Below are 15468 nucleotides of genomic sequence, written 5' to 3'. Positions count from 1 at the left end.
TTATTTAAATATCACCTATTTTTTTGGTAGTTTCTCTATTTGATTTGCAGCCAATTTACTTCCTTGCAATCCTGCTTTGCTGAGCCTTTCCAGTTACCTGTTTTCCAAAGCTAGCAGTATTTTTCACTGAGAAATTTTTATTAAACTTTACCAGGTAGCATTAATGATGATGTTGAGGTCCTCTTCTGCTCTGGTTAATGAGCTTGCATCCAAGAGGAAACTATAATCCAGCTGTAGAACACATAAAATTTTCCTTATATGAAATGATAGTGTATCTTGACACAGTTTCAAGGCAAATATTTTATTAAGCTCATTTAGAATTCCCTGCCCTAAAAATTTCAGAACTAAGGAAATACTTGCTTTTTGTGTCTTCTAGACCCTTTCTATTGACCTAACACATATGTCCATGGCATTAGTCAGCCCTCTTGTCTAGAAGCCAAGCACAATCAGTCAATGCATAATACAAACACTGTTGTCCCTTAATGAATTATTCCAGGGAGTGTTTAAGCAATTCATTTAAAAGTAGCAGGAGAGATACAGATACCAACATGATAAGAGATGTTAGTTGGGAATGAAGATGAGTTCAGAGATTGTTTCCCCCTATGAAAATCCTCATAACATATTTAGGGTGTTTCTAAAGCTAGGAACTTCATTTACAGCTTACCTTTGAGTTGTGATCCACATATAAATAGCCAACACTGCACTCAAGTGTCACTGCATTAATTTCTTTATCTAATACTGCACAGTGTATCTGTTTTTCTTCCTAAAATAAAGGACAAGTTACTAGTGATTTAAATAAAAAGGTGTTTTTTTCAGACACTACAAATTACATGCACACACTAAAATTGGGTGCTTTATATTCTCCTGAACCAGGTGTTTGTTATTTCACTGATGCAAATATCCAGGACACCCATGACCACTTTAAAATAACAGATTATACTGATTATTCTATCAGTTACTTCATCTGCTTTTTGCTTTTACTGAAGCAAAGGCACATGCACCAGACCCAGACCCACCCACGTTAAAAGCCAATTCACAAAGGTGGATCTGGGGAATTCTACATGGAGAACAGTTATTTTTATAAGGCAGAAAGAAAGCACAATTGGATTTATGACCTTTTATAAGCCTGTGTATCTTGGAAAAAGATTCAATGAGATCTTTGTGATCACCAAAAAGATGATCATCAGCCAAAAAAACAGCCATAACATCCTGAAAGAACTGTAAAACTTTTTTTTATTATTCATTTTAGTTGTTACTGAAATTATGTAAGTCATCTGTATTGATTAAATTGCACTTGATTTAGGTAGCTGGACATCCAAAAATGTAAAAATCGATGTTTTGGCAGCTTTTGATGAAGGGTCATAGGTTCAGTATCTAAAGAAACTCAACAACTCATAAACATAATTTGAAAAACACCAAGCTGAAAAAGAAAAATATCAAAGGATTATTGTTTGAGATTTTTTTTTCCCTTACCAATTCTAAAACTCGAATGTAATAAAGACCTTTGGGGATCTGAATGTGGAGGAGAGTTTCATATGCATCATCTCCAACATTAAGCAGAGAAATGTTCAACAATAAAGTCTTCACACTTCCAACACCAAGGTACGTTTTCTTCTCATAAGGCCTATAAAAATAATTATCATAATGTAAATGGAAAGCAATTCTAGAAACAGCCTGTAGGCAAAGCTGCTCTTTTAGGTAGTTTCAAGCTGGTTCTGACAAAGCTCAACTGGAGATGTAAGGGAAGGTTTTACTCAATTCTGTGGCTAAGGTAGGAGACCAGGGATGTGATGGTCACCCCTTAAAGCCTGGAGTGGTTAATGAGAGAGCAAGGAAACTGTCACCGGTGCAGTTGTGCTTCTGGCCTTTACAAGACCACTCCTTTCCTTTACAGGCCAGAATAGCCATGTATCACTGCTACAGTACTTTCAGACATTATTGCAACATTCACTCTTTGCACTCAAGATGTGGGATTGAGTTAATATGAAGAGGGGCATCGTGAACACGCTTCTCTTATGATCTATGTAATGTTCTATATTCATGTTACAAGTACAGACTCCCTATTGGGGGCTAAAAGTAAACTTCAGCTTGACATTAAAGTTTAATTAAGACTTGTAGAAAGGGTGCCTAGAAATAGACATTTATCAGATATTCTGGCTCGAAACCAAAGCATTAGTCACTGAACACCTTTGGGAAAGAAGCTGGCACTTATAAAAGCAACAGAAGGCAAAAGCACTGCATAAGCAGATAGGTTCCAAGACAAAAGCAAATTAAAGAAAAACACAATGTTAACATTTTGGTAGCTTGTCAAGTTTAGGTTAAATTGGAACGTTGTTTTAGCACTTATATACCCACCACTCACTCCTCTTACCCACGTTAAAGCCAAGCTCATTAACAATATGCTGTCACAAAGATGCCTCCCAGCTTAACACACGAGTACACAAAAGCACCAGGTGCACATCTGGGACTACAACAAAGCTGAACTAGAGCTTTTCCCTGGTAATCATATTTCATTCTTCATTAAAAAATGCATGATGCAGACTAGAAACTTACAGAGCAGGCCAAAATCTAAGCAATTTAAACAAAACATGATAGTGTATACATGAAGACTTGTTACTCTGTAAATAAAGCATTACATTGCCATCCCTACTTGATTTCATTCTTTTAAAGCCAAAGGTGTTTGCTTTGCTCTTCAAGGATAATGAATGCATTCTGTCAAGACAAAATAAATTATTGCTTCACAGCTAACTAGTTTTTAATCGAGATTCTAGGGGCACAAGGTAATTTAAGGTGATACTTCACACTTTATCAAGATATTTAGAATATTTATTTACACTGAAAATCTGCTACTGGGCCTAATGTCAAGCAGGTATGTTGTACCTTTCTTAGAGCTTGGAAATGCTTACAGAACTGCATTTCTAATGTCACGAATGAAAATGCAGCACAACCATTCTTTCTGAGAAGTTTATGAGAGTTTAAATAAAATAACCATCCAGCCTAAGAAAATCAAAGGGCTTAAGACTCATGCTACAGGCCACATGTTAAAGTGGGCAGAAAGATACTCATCTTACTCTGAAATCTATGAAGATGACCAAGTTTGTCCTCAGGATCACACAGGTGGGATTAATCTGCATTAGGTGACTGTCAGCATCTTTTGATACCATTTTAGGTTGTTCAACCTAGTATTTTGATTTAAGTGGAGTCGACTTCAAAAGTGATGAATGACACAAGAAAATCCAAGTTACATGTAAAATATCTAAATAGCTGAATTCACAACAGCTACAATTCCTCTTTTTGCTCATCTGCATTCCTTACTTTGAAATATAATAGTCAATAAAGGAAAAAGTTGTGATGATAAAATACAACTTAAAATAATTAAGTGGCTCTTTTATATAAGAATATTATATCTTCACAGTTTTATACTGCTGATTGAGACTTCATACAGTGCAAGGACACTATATCCAGAAAGAGCAGCAGAAATAACCAACAGCTTGTCAACTTTACAATTTTAGTTATGATGTCTGCAGATTGAGTATGCATTGTGCAGTGTTATCTTAGCCCAGTTATATATGAAGTGTAGAACACAAATTTATGTTTTTTTAAGATGTATTTTTTTAGCTGTAAAATCTTCTAATTATGCAATGACAGTTCTTCAATCATATAGACTTATGTTACATTTTCTGGAAGATTTATGGTTTACAGATAGTCTTCAATTAAGAAGCTTTACTTCTTGGTTTTTTTTCAGGGAGTCCTGAGAATTCGTAGATTACTGTGATTTATATCCAAAGACCAAAGAATAATTTAAGTAAAATCTTACTAAATCTTGTCCAAAAAAATAAAAGCCACATTATACTTACTTTGGAAAAACAACTTTTCCAGAAACTCTCAAGTCAGCTGAACAATTTTCTTGGGAGCAAAATCTTGCAAAAATAAACTGTAAAAGCCAAATTAAAAAAAAAAAATGCACTTCAGTGTCTTATGCTTCCAATAGTGAGTAACAGTATTTCCAGAGAAAGAAGCTCATCATCTAGTAACTAAGCACCAGGAAGTGTCTAATAGCTCTTACTGCTAAGGTACAATTCAATCAAGCTATGATTTTCCATTTTCCAAATACATTTTGTGCATTCACAGTAACAGTGAAGAGGCTTTCCAGACTCAGTCTGCCACAGTGAAACCTGTGGGTGTATGTTCAGACAATTTTTACAGCAGTACACAAGGAGGGCAGAATGTTTTAGAAGACCCAGAACTGATGTCTGTGCAGTCTCTCCAGTAATACTGTACATTAATTTTTGCAAGAGTTTAATTACACAACCCTTACTTATCCTACTGTTAGAAAGGTTTGATGAGAGCAGAGACACCACGAGTTGCAGGTGTCCCTGCCTTGGTTATCAGTATGTTATAGAGCACATTTCTGTCACTGCATTCAACATCACCCTCTTTCTTTCTTTCTTTCTAACTCTGAGGTTTCTAAAACAAAATTCTGAATGAAAATGAGAAGTCAAAACATGACATTTAAAAGAAGCTCTTACATATCTCAGGAGTTCTGACGGCCAACTGTATCTCAGTTACACAAATCCCAGAGAAAGCTGAGTTGGAAGGGACCCATCAGGATCACTGAGTCCAGCTCCTGGCCCTGCACAGGGCATCCCCAAGAGTCACAGCCTGTGCCTGAGAGCATTGTCCAAATACTTCTGGAACTCAGGCTTAGTGCTCTGACCACTTTTCTGGGGAACTTACCATTGTGAAAAGTTAAAAATTCAGTACATTCTGACTTTCACTAAAGTCAAAGTCTCTTAATAAGTTGGGATTTTTTGGGAAAAAAAAGTTAATTTCATAATTATTAAATTATAAAGAATATACTCTTTCTTTCCCCTCAAAAACTTTGTATTTGAAAACCTGCAATACCTTTACAGAACTAACATTTCAGCAACATCAACACTTCAAGATTAATACCAACATGATATTGTGTATTTAACACAGAAATAATTTTAAAGTACAATTTTATAGTGGAAGGTGACTCACACTGTGTAGTTGAATGGATATTTCAAAGAGTGAATTTCATATATGGGTTTTGAGATATATAGCACTATTTATGCTGGCAAGTTCTCTGCACATACCTTCTTTATTTTTAAATCATAATACAGATTGTATACAAGTTTTGCAAAGATTTTTTTAGCAAAAAATGAGGCATTTTTTAGCATTCTGGTTTATTAATTAATATCAAGACACAATCCCTAGGTGTAGGTCTGGAAAATGCAATCTTTCGCATGCTATGAATCAGTGAAGCTTTTTTTACCTGGAGATTAAAACATGAATATTTACTCATTGCATTGGAAAAAAAGAGAACTCATACACTAACCTTGCTTTTTATAACATCTTTTTCTTTCCTGCGTTGAAGAACAGGCTGAAGTGGTGAAAATTCTTGAACATTTCTTTTCTGTAGAATATGATGCCCCAGATGATAACTCGCTTCAACATGTACAGGAGTCAAGATATCCCTTACATCTTTCTATGAAAATTGGAAACCTAATGAGTTAATCATATAAGACAAAACATGTATGCTTACATTTTAAAGTTACAAGGTTGCCCAGAACTTACTAAAATAGCAAAACTTATTTCTCACATGTAAAATAATTCCATATAGCCATATGGAATATGGCTGTAATATATATTATATATATTATAATAATATATTATATATTTTATAATATAATAATATACTTTCCCAGACATCTTTGTTGCTGAAGGAGGCAATCAGAAAGGCATAAAGGCATAATATGTCCAATGACTGCATCAGCCATTTCAGAATGGATGATTCTTCTGTGAGGAGATGTCTTACTGAATAGCGAGCCTACTTCTGTCAATAACCCTGCCTCACACACCCATGAAAGGCTGCACTGCCCAAGTAGAAAATGACAAAGTGGGCTAAAATGAAGAAAGGTAACCAGTGGAATGAGGCCAGACAAACCAATGGGTATTTACATATGAAATCAAAAGGAGTTCTCCCACAGTACAATTAAATCAAGTCGTGACTGCATTTTATTTTTCTGCCCCTTTATTTCCCATTCTGTATTAAGAAGATTGAACTCCTCAATAAATGACTATTTTGTACATGAAGCCTTGCCTGTGTAGGAATGTTCAGATCAGAGTCCCAACTACCGACTTGTGAAAACTGAACAGCTTGAAGCACCAACAGTAACAAACCTGATTAAATTACTCCCTAAGTGTAGGGGATAGACAGACACTGATTGTCCTTCCACATGGCCACTATTTTAATTCTTATCTGCAAGCTTGTGTTGGCCAAATCACATATTATCTAATTTGTAATAATTTTCCACAAGGTCTTCTCTGCATCTGCTTTATATTACTTCCATTATACTAATTAGCTATTAATTAGCCTTTACTCAAAATACATAAAATTTATATTGTCTCTTGCAAAGACTGTACTTGACAGACATTCACACTTACTTAACTTTAGGAGCTTCATACAAGCACAGAAACCTCAGTGGGTGGAAGGAGATGCTTATATTGCTATTTAATTAGGAGTTGAAAAAAAAAAAAAAAAGAATTCTATGGAGGAAAAAACCCCTAATGATGGACTCTAGGAAGTGATGAGGCAAATCAATTCCTTCCTCCTACACAAATACCAGCTAATGCTGGTACAGCAATCTGCACAAGGTCAGCTGTCAATCACATCTCCGTTTACAAAACTATTAGAAAATAAGTGGCAATTTGCCATTGCTCCTGCAAGGAACATTCACTTAGGTGCAGCTATCAGTTGAGATGCATCTGGGAAATTTTCCAGTAGGTAACATAAGCTCTCCTTTCTACCCTGAAGCTTTATGATGAAGAATTGGCTTCTAATCATGTCACAAAATAAAAAGTAAGGGAAATCAAGGAAGAAGAAAAACACATTGAAGAATATTTCCCTGCAGGTTTTTCTGTAGCTGTAGAAAATAAAATTTCTTTTCCAGCCTTTGTGCAGGATCAACTGCATCAGTCACCTTGACAGATGTTTGTTTCAAAAGGTCACAGAATTGCTACCTTGAGTATTTTAAAGAAAACGTTGGGCAAACTAGTCCATTATTTTATTGCCCTTATTTCCCCTTACATCTAAATACTCCCTCTCCTCCCTCCTACATAAGGTCTGACAGGAGAGAAGTATTTTTTTCTGAGTTTAATAAAATGTGGTTCCTTTGTGTTCACTGATTTTTATTGTTTGTTGTGGTTTAGGACTTCCAAGATTTTCCAAAATTTTTGTTTTGGAGGACAAGCTTCTAAGATGTTTGATAGAATAAAAGTGATTAATTTTTTCTTGTTAATTGAATGGCCTTAAAAATATTATATCCTTGTCCTGATTACAGGTTTTATTCCTCTTTCAAGACAAGTCCCTCATTCATCTTTCAAAGGGATAGGTCATGCAAGAGTGCTCTTCCTATCCCATTTCCACCTTCAGGTTAGGGGTGAGTGCTGCATTCCTTGAAGGGAAAAAAAATCAAGCAAGCCCAAGCAATATTCTTCTTCACACCCTGACAGCCTTTGGGTCCTTGCAGCAAATTCACAAAGCACACCACACTATAAACCTTGAACTACAGACTTTGCTAGCAATCATCTTCATTTAACTTCCTATAGATCAGGAATGGGTTCCTTCCTTTTTAGCTGAGTCTACCTTATCTACTCACAATAAAAACAGAAGCAAGACCATACACGTGTTCTTTGATAGAGTGACAGATGACAAAACATAAAAATTACAAGTTTTAAGACTTTGCATTAAGGAGTACACGAGAAAGTTCCATCAGAAATGTTCAGCAGAATATGAATGTTATATATTCATGGCTGCTCCAAACCAGCCTCAATCTATACATGACCTGTCATCATCAAAAATGACTAAAATGATGAAAAATGAATAAAAAAAATTCAAGAATGCTCAAGGTCCAACTTAATCACTGTGGTTATTATTATTATTATACATCTCACCAATGTAAGAGATGGCAGAGCTACTGACTTCCTCAGAGAAAGCTGAGAAAGCATCAGAATTAAAATATTTTAACTGTGGAAGTTCTGAATACAAATATTTTTCTTCCAAAATTATGTGATGCAATTACAAACAGAATAGGTTCTTTTGCAGCAGGTCTGCTTTTCAAAGGAGAACAAAGGATTTACAAGACAATACATACTGAAAACTACATTACCCTCATAAATGCTGGATGATCTTTGCAGGCAGTAATATTGCTGTAAATCTTTACTTTGCCTGAGATTGTATCATATGTTCCATTGGAGGAAAAATAAAATCTTGCTTGTGTATCCTCTTTTCTGTTCACGTCAACACTCAGATTATAAAGCAACACTACAAAATAAAACCCAGGGAAAATAAAGGTTATAAATCTTTAAGTGTTGCGACTGTAATGAGTTTATGATAGAAATTACAATTTCTGACTCACTTCCATAAGTATATTTTGTAACATCCATTTTAAAATGCTCTGCTTAAAAACACTTACATAAATCCATACTAAGAAAAACTTCTGGTACCCTGAAAATTGCTTCATGGCTGTTCCCTAATACATGCATTTATATCAGGGATAGTTTATCAGGTTGCATTTATATTTTCTATCCAAATCTATTTATAGAAAACCCACTTCAGTTAGTTACAGGGCTGACAGTAACTTACAATAAACATTTAAGTCAACTAACACTGACAAATATTGTTTAACTTCACAGTTCTTTCTATTTAAGTTAGCATGAATTTCTATAACAAGTTGCAACCAAGTTTCAGAGCATTACAGAGCTATTACTTCTAATTTTTTGCCAAGGGTTAGGTTAACTACAATTTCTACTAGTACTTTTTTTTTTTAAATTAAAAAGTCTTATATACACGTCCAGCCAGGGTGACCCAGTCTGACTGCTCATCTTTCAAAATGAATATGAGTTTCAAAAGATCTGATAAAGATCAAAAGACACATAACTTTACAGCTCATCACTGCATGTGCTCTCTGAAACATGCTCCCTCAGGTTATTGTCTGTTCTCACACAGAAGACTTGGGCAATTTAATTTTATATCCCGTGTACTTGCAGGGCTGTTTGCAGTTTACAAATAGCACATGACAAGCAGGTTTAAAGCACTCAGGCAACACAGTCAAATCTAGACAGTAAATTGTGTTAAATTAATTCACCATGAATATTCCCTCTGAAAGACACCACTTCCAGCAATACCAGTTTTTTGCCAAAAGCAAAATACGCATTACATAAAATAAAATACAAGATTTATTTTTTACTAATTTTGGTGGGACTCCTTCTCTTTCACAAAGTGCCCCACAATGGTATGATCAGCTGCTTGAGCTGGTTTGTGAAGGAATGTTTTCTCTCTATTGCTAAGTGGAAGGCAGCATCCTCCAGCAGTCCCATCTGGTTTGGTCCATGCCTGAGAAGACTGCTGCTGGAGGACATCTAAATATCACCCTTTTAATGCTGCTGTCTCTCCAAGTAACTCCAGCAGTTCTAGCAGGGATGTGCTGTTATTCCAAATTGAACAGAAGTGTAATGGCCTGATGTTCTAGGATAATCATGATATAAAAAAGGTATCCATGTTTTCAGCTTTTCATTTTATACTGAAGCCAGATTAATGGTCTATTAAATGCCAGTAGCATTATTCTGTAAATAGGTGCACTTGAAATGAATACATATAGTGGATTATTTTTCCAGTAGCTTACCAATATAACCAGGTACCTCTCGTCCTCTATAGGTAAAGCATATCTTCAAATTCATACAGGTGGCAGGCTGCTCATTCTCCATGCAGTCTAAATTAGTTCGATTTATTGAATTAGAATGTTTTAAAGAACCTTCAACAATTATCACAGGTTTTGTTCTAAGAATAGAAAAGAGTAACACAAACGTTCAGATATAGCTCACAGAATCTCTTCAAAAACTAGCCATTCCTGAGAATGTATTTTTATATTTTAGAATTATAATTTTAAAGTTATCTGTGTTTTTCAGATAGTTTCAAACAGTTGTATGCAAATTTTTTTTACCTCAAAAAGTCACAGAATGATATTTTCATTTTTTCAATGTGTTTACTTAAATGTTTCATTTGTAGAGCCTCCTAGAGCCTAATGAGTGAAGTTCAAAATATCAAGAATATAATGAGGTTAAATGAAACTACTGAGCTTTAATAAATTCCACTAAATAATAGAATTAAATTGTATGGTCTACAAAAGTATTGAAACATAGCAATCTCACCTCAGCACCACGGCAGAGTCAGAAAAAAATGCACCAACTGCTATATCTGCACAAAAACAATGTACCAATAAGCATAATTTGTCAACAGGAATTACTTCCTAGGCGCAAGCATTCTATAGCATATTCACCTTTCGGTGTATATTAAGACACCATTTGCTCTTTATTTAATAGAAGGGATATACTAATATTCAAAAATAGCTCCTCAGATACTTGTGCACTGTCCATAAATGCTGCATGCTAATTTGCTGGACTTCCAGACATTGATAATGTGATGACTTGATTTCTGTTCTACATTTAAGTGGCTGATACTGAAGGACAACTCAGCTAAATCGGAGATACTTGCCTTTTTCTCCATTCAGATATTCAATACTGCTATACATGCACATACATACTGGTTTTTATATACATAATTGATTTGCTTATGTCCATTATATGTATGAAATTATACATAGACACAGACAGAGAGAAAGAAAAGTACTTCCTTTATTCCAAACAAACTGAAACCGATTCATGCAAGAAGAAATACAGACAGTATATTGCCTCTCAAATGAGGTTGCAAAAGTGAATAGTCAGATGACTAAATGGTATAAGGGCCTGAGGATGTGACTGCCAGGTTAGTAACCAACAGCTGACCTGTGAGCACACGACTTGTAACCTGCCCTTCAGGCCAGCATTACAAATTAACCTGGATTAACATTTCTGTGGACAGAGCCAGAACCCACAACATGGTAACTTTGTGCTTTTACATCCCCAAGGGCAGGACAGACATACCTGACCTAAGACTTATCTGCAAAACATCAAAATGTTTTGATAATATGTATAAAGCAATTAATATATACTTGGCACCAAGTTAGCACTACTTTGTCATGGCCACAAGAACTCCACAATGGTCTTACTTCGATGCCATGAGCCCTAAGTGAGGTTAAAGTATTGTTCACTCAGACTGAGAGTCAAGGAGCCCACGACTCCTGTCAGAATCCAGACTCTGGGAAGGCCAGCAATATATTTAGGTTAGTCTGGACAACAAAGCTTCCAGTGCCCAAAGCAGCTCATTGTGACATTTGTAGTGGAGATGTCTGCTTTAAAAATATTAATCACATTTCTCTTCCCCTTGTGCACTATGATCTCACTATTACATTGTTCTCAGTCCTTAAATAATAGTTAGATGACCGTGAAAACTGACTGCCTGGCCTCAGCTTTACCTCTTCTTTTTTCTTCCCAAAATATGAGATGTGACATGTCATCTCAGTAACAGATTCTGCTTCTGTTAAAAGTATCAAGTAGCACAGTAGGGTTGTTCCCTATGAATTTCCATTATTTTAAAAATTAAAAATAAACAAAATGGTTTAATTTACCTTGATAACCATTGTTATCTACATCAATGCCACTTGATATGGATTGTCCGAACATGCTTAAAGAATTACTGACTTCTTTTCCTTGTATTCTCTGAGGAGAAAAATGTAAAAGAGAAAATTATTCTTGGAAAGCTAATCTCTGAGTTACAATTTCCAATGAAAAATGTTAGCAGAACAATCCTGCTGCTGAACTAAAATCCCATAAACCATTTTAAACCTCCCAAAACAATTTTTTTCTCTCTTATAGGTTATACTATGACTGGAAATCACAGACCATGTAAAAATTTTCTGAAATCTTTTAATGTACTTCAGATGGTCAGACTGTTAAATGAAGGGAAAACCCTGTCAGATTTAAACTAGGGGTTTTTCTGGATTGGGTATTTTGCATTGAAAAAGCGTACCTGTGAAAATGATGGTGTTATTCCATCTTTCCTGCCATTGTATATATAAATAGCCCCTTTTAGATTATCTTCATGTGGAGCCCCAATTGCCACATCTGTGGAAAAACAATTCAGCAATGATCATTGTCTAGGAAATATGACCACTGAACAGCTGAAGAAATGCAAATCTTGATGCATGCAATGCCAGACCAGATTTACTTGCCTGAATTCAAAGGCAGGGTTGAACACAGATATAAAGCAAACAGAAACAATACAGACCAGCTCAGGAATCTGATTCTCCCTTAATTACTATGTGTGAAAAGCAACAATCAAATACTGCCATTTGGTTAAAGACAAAGTCTATTTCTAGCAATGCTAATTTCGACCCTTAAGTGGTTAAAAGGTTACCATGAAAGAAGGCAAAATTATCACAATCTTTAAAAAAAGAGGAAAAAGCAAGCTTTTATATTTATGGAACAGTGATGACTTTCCTGCTCTTCCCACATGGATTAAGTCACTGAAACACAAGTACTCTTATTACAGTGCCCAAAATGAACCATTTATTTTTCTATGAAATGTCCATAACAGTTAATAATAAGCTTGGAAAGGCATTTAACAAGGAAATGAAGGTAGCTGGTTGGTACAAAGGGATATGTTTCATGCCTGGATGACCTAATCCCAGAGGGGTGCGGCAACTCAAACTGAATGAATGTACCTACTAACCAATCCACCCTCAACAGCCCTCACCAAAAAGTCCCGTGGTTCAAATAGCCAGAGGCTGTTAACCAAGCAGCGCAGGGAGGGATGGGGAGATTACATACACCATCTTGAAAGTCACTATTAATAACTGGGAACTTGCATTTAACAAATAAGCAAAATCTGAACTATCTGCAAATCGGAAATACTTCATGCTGCACTGAACAAAAACCACAAGAAACGAAAAGCCTTTGACTGTTTGGTTTTACAGAGCAATTCTCTGATTGAATCCACATGGACTGAGTCCATACTGTGGTGACTAAACCACATCAAGCACATTCTACATCTCTCTACTGGTGAGATGGAAATGGGACAGTCAAGTTGTGCCTGTTACAATTACACACACGTTCTTGAGGTCAGATTCTACACCAACACACACACCATTATCTTTACAGGGCTGTTCTGATGGTTTAGGTCATTAAAGAAGTTGGCTCTGCTCTGCTATTAAATTACTATAAAAAAATGCTTTATATTACCCAATTTCTCTTTATATTTTGCTTCCAGCCTTTTTCTTACAATTTTTTCCTACTGCCACTTTCCATATTACATCCACTTTTTATTTCAGTATACCCACAGTCTCACAATGTGAAGGTTCTTTCAATATCCCCATGTATTTAGTACTTACTGGCGACAAATACACAGATATTTTGACTCAAGTTTTTTGTTTATGATTGTTACAAAATTGCCAAATTGTTCTCCAACTTTCATCTCAGATATTTGATATAGGATTAGTGATTCCATTTGAGGTCCACCACCAAAAGCTACAGATTATGTTATCACTTTATGCTCATGCTCTTTATTAGACAGAACCTAGTCCCTTGGTATTAAACATCAATGACTGTGAACCAGCTGTTTTTTAAGTCAGAAAAGTCCCAAACAAAAAGAATTCTCAGACTTCCATAACCTTCCTGTTTATCATGACATTCCACTGATCAGACAGAATTAAACCCAACGGGTTTTCTTTGTATTCTTACCTTCAAAGCCATCATTATCTATGTCTCCTAGATTGGCTATGGACTCTCCAAACCTCGCTGCATACGAGTCACTCCCACTGAGCTCTATGTTCAGCTCTACCATCTTTGCTTCCTGAAGGAAAGGAGAGTCAATGGCACATTAATGGAGTATTACTCGAAATGTTAAAACTGCCTTGGATACCAATACATAACCCTACCAAAGTTCTTGATGAAGAAGCAAGCATTTTCAAATGCATTTTATGGTATTCAGTGTAAGAATGTGATTACACTTCCACTTCTGAACCTTAGAAAGAATAAAAAGAAGCCTATTCTAATACATGAGCTGTCCAGTCATGTCATTGGTACTCCTCAGTTTTGCAAGTCTCTTTCCTGACTGGTACCAGCAACTGCGTGCAAATGTTTAATTCCTTGTTTGTTTCTGAAGGGCTGGGTAAGTTGCTCCTCAGATGGCAGTTCAGTGAGAAGCACAGTAGTGGAGGAGAGCTTGGAAAGGGGCTGCAGTGGCAGGCTGTCACCACCTACAGCTCCTAGGAGATGAACCCAGTCTGTCTGCAGCTCCAGCACTGGTGGGAGTAACTGTGCTACAGCTGACACTGCAGTCTTTGTACTCCTGTACTGTACTCCTGCTGGGGCAGTCATCACAGCTCTACTGCTGCTTTTTCCATAGCTGGAAAAATGGGATAAGAAGAGAGGAAAACTCTTCCTCTTAGCCTGTTAAACCAGAACGGCTGTGTTGCCATGTGTTTTTAAGAGAAAATACTTACAGAACCTGAATTAATATAGACATAAACTCTTCCCTCTTCTCTGATGGTACTTTGCATTGGAGCACCAACCAGTAAGTCTGACAAGCCATCTGAATTCAGGTCCACAGCACAAACTGCAGCTCCAAAGTAAGAACCAAGCTGTGTGCAGACAAGAAATCATTATTGTTTTCTAATTTTGATGAAGATGCACTAGAAGTTATGAGGTGCAGAAAAGTAATATGATAGCTTTACCTTTTTACCCTTTAGTTCAAAGAGAATAGTTAGTTGCTTCTCATTGCTAAAAATATATGCCTAAAAGGAAAAGAAAACACAAGCAGAATTCAGCAAACTCTAATCTGAAACACTTCCCAGTGCCTTCTCTACAGCATGTGCTAGAATCAGCAAAGCAATGCTCAATATCACAAAGTACAGCTATCTCCTGTTTCCTACCTGCACCTTTCTTCAACATCATAGTTCACATCAATGCTATCCAGACTGCCTACCCTAATTCCTTATTCAACTTTTCCCCCATGAGAAGTCATATCTGATACTTGTTTTTAATATATTAATCTAAACTGGAAGATCATGGGTGTTTTTGTGGGGTTACAGTCTTTAAGCCAATATTATAGACAATTCCTTACTTTACCAGTCTGCTCCTGTTGGGGAGCCCCTCCAATTACTTCTATACTGGATGGTGTCAGAAAATGTCCAGCTCCAACAGAATATCCTGCAAATCAGAAATGCACTATTCAATACTAGAAATGCTATGTAACAAAGAAAGAATGGGAGCACGCCTTACAAAAGCTGTCAACACTATAAATTATCATGAGTCTGACATTCAGACCTCATGCAAGTCAGCAATGAAAACAGAATAGAAAGTTTTTGAAGTATAAGTAAAAGGTCACTACAGACAGTAAGTTCCATCAAGCGGGATAAAGTGTCAGAAACACTCATTTCTTCCCAAGAACTCAGTTATCTGCCATACTTCAGAAGACAATAAAATAAATGGCAAACACCTTCTTTTAAT

The 15468-nt window shown here is 36.1% G+C and overlaps 1 protein-coding gene across 1 annotated transcript in view; it reads right to left on the bottom strand.

Annotated features, from left to right (window-relative positions):
* ITGA4 (integrin subunit alpha 4) overlaps positions 1 to 15468 on the bottom strand; it is a 36820-nt gene that overhangs the window by 7651 nt on the left and 13701 nt on the right. Inside the window, exons 7-20 of the mRNA XM_038142163.1 lie at positions 15083 to 15168; positions 14694 to 14753; positions 14463 to 14600; positions 13699 to 13810; positions 11990 to 12084; positions 11589 to 11679; positions 10234 to 10279; positions 9708 to 9862; positions 8193 to 8347; positions 5360 to 5509; positions 3858 to 3934; positions 1474 to 1624; positions 665 to 763; positions 152 to 231 (exon numbers count right to left, since the gene is read on the bottom strand). Coding sequence (XP_037998091.1) covers positions 152 to 231; positions 665 to 763; positions 1474 to 1624; positions 3858 to 3934; positions 5360 to 5509; positions 8193 to 8347; positions 9708 to 9862; positions 10234 to 10279; positions 11589 to 11679; positions 11990 to 12084; positions 13699 to 13810; positions 14463 to 14600; positions 14694 to 14753; positions 15083 to 15168 — 1495 coding nt within the window. The remainder of the gene's footprint in view (positions 1 to 151; positions 232 to 664; positions 764 to 1473; positions 1625 to 3857; positions 3935 to 5359; positions 5510 to 8192; positions 8348 to 9707; positions 9863 to 10233; positions 10280 to 11588; positions 11680 to 11989; positions 12085 to 13698; positions 13811 to 14462; positions 14601 to 14693; positions 14754 to 15082; positions 15169 to 15468) is intronic.

This window comes from Motacilla alba, chromosome 7, assembly GCF_015832195.1.
Source record: "Motacilla alba alba isolate MOTALB_02 chromosome 7, Motacilla_alba_V1.0_pri, whole genome shotgun sequence".
NCBI classification, from domain to species: domain Eukaryota; kingdom Metazoa; phylum Chordata; class Aves; order Passeriformes; family Motacillidae; genus Motacilla; species Motacilla alba.
The sequence above is the reverse complement of the archived record's forward strand: the minus strand, read 5'-3'. Positions and strand labels throughout refer to the sequence as shown.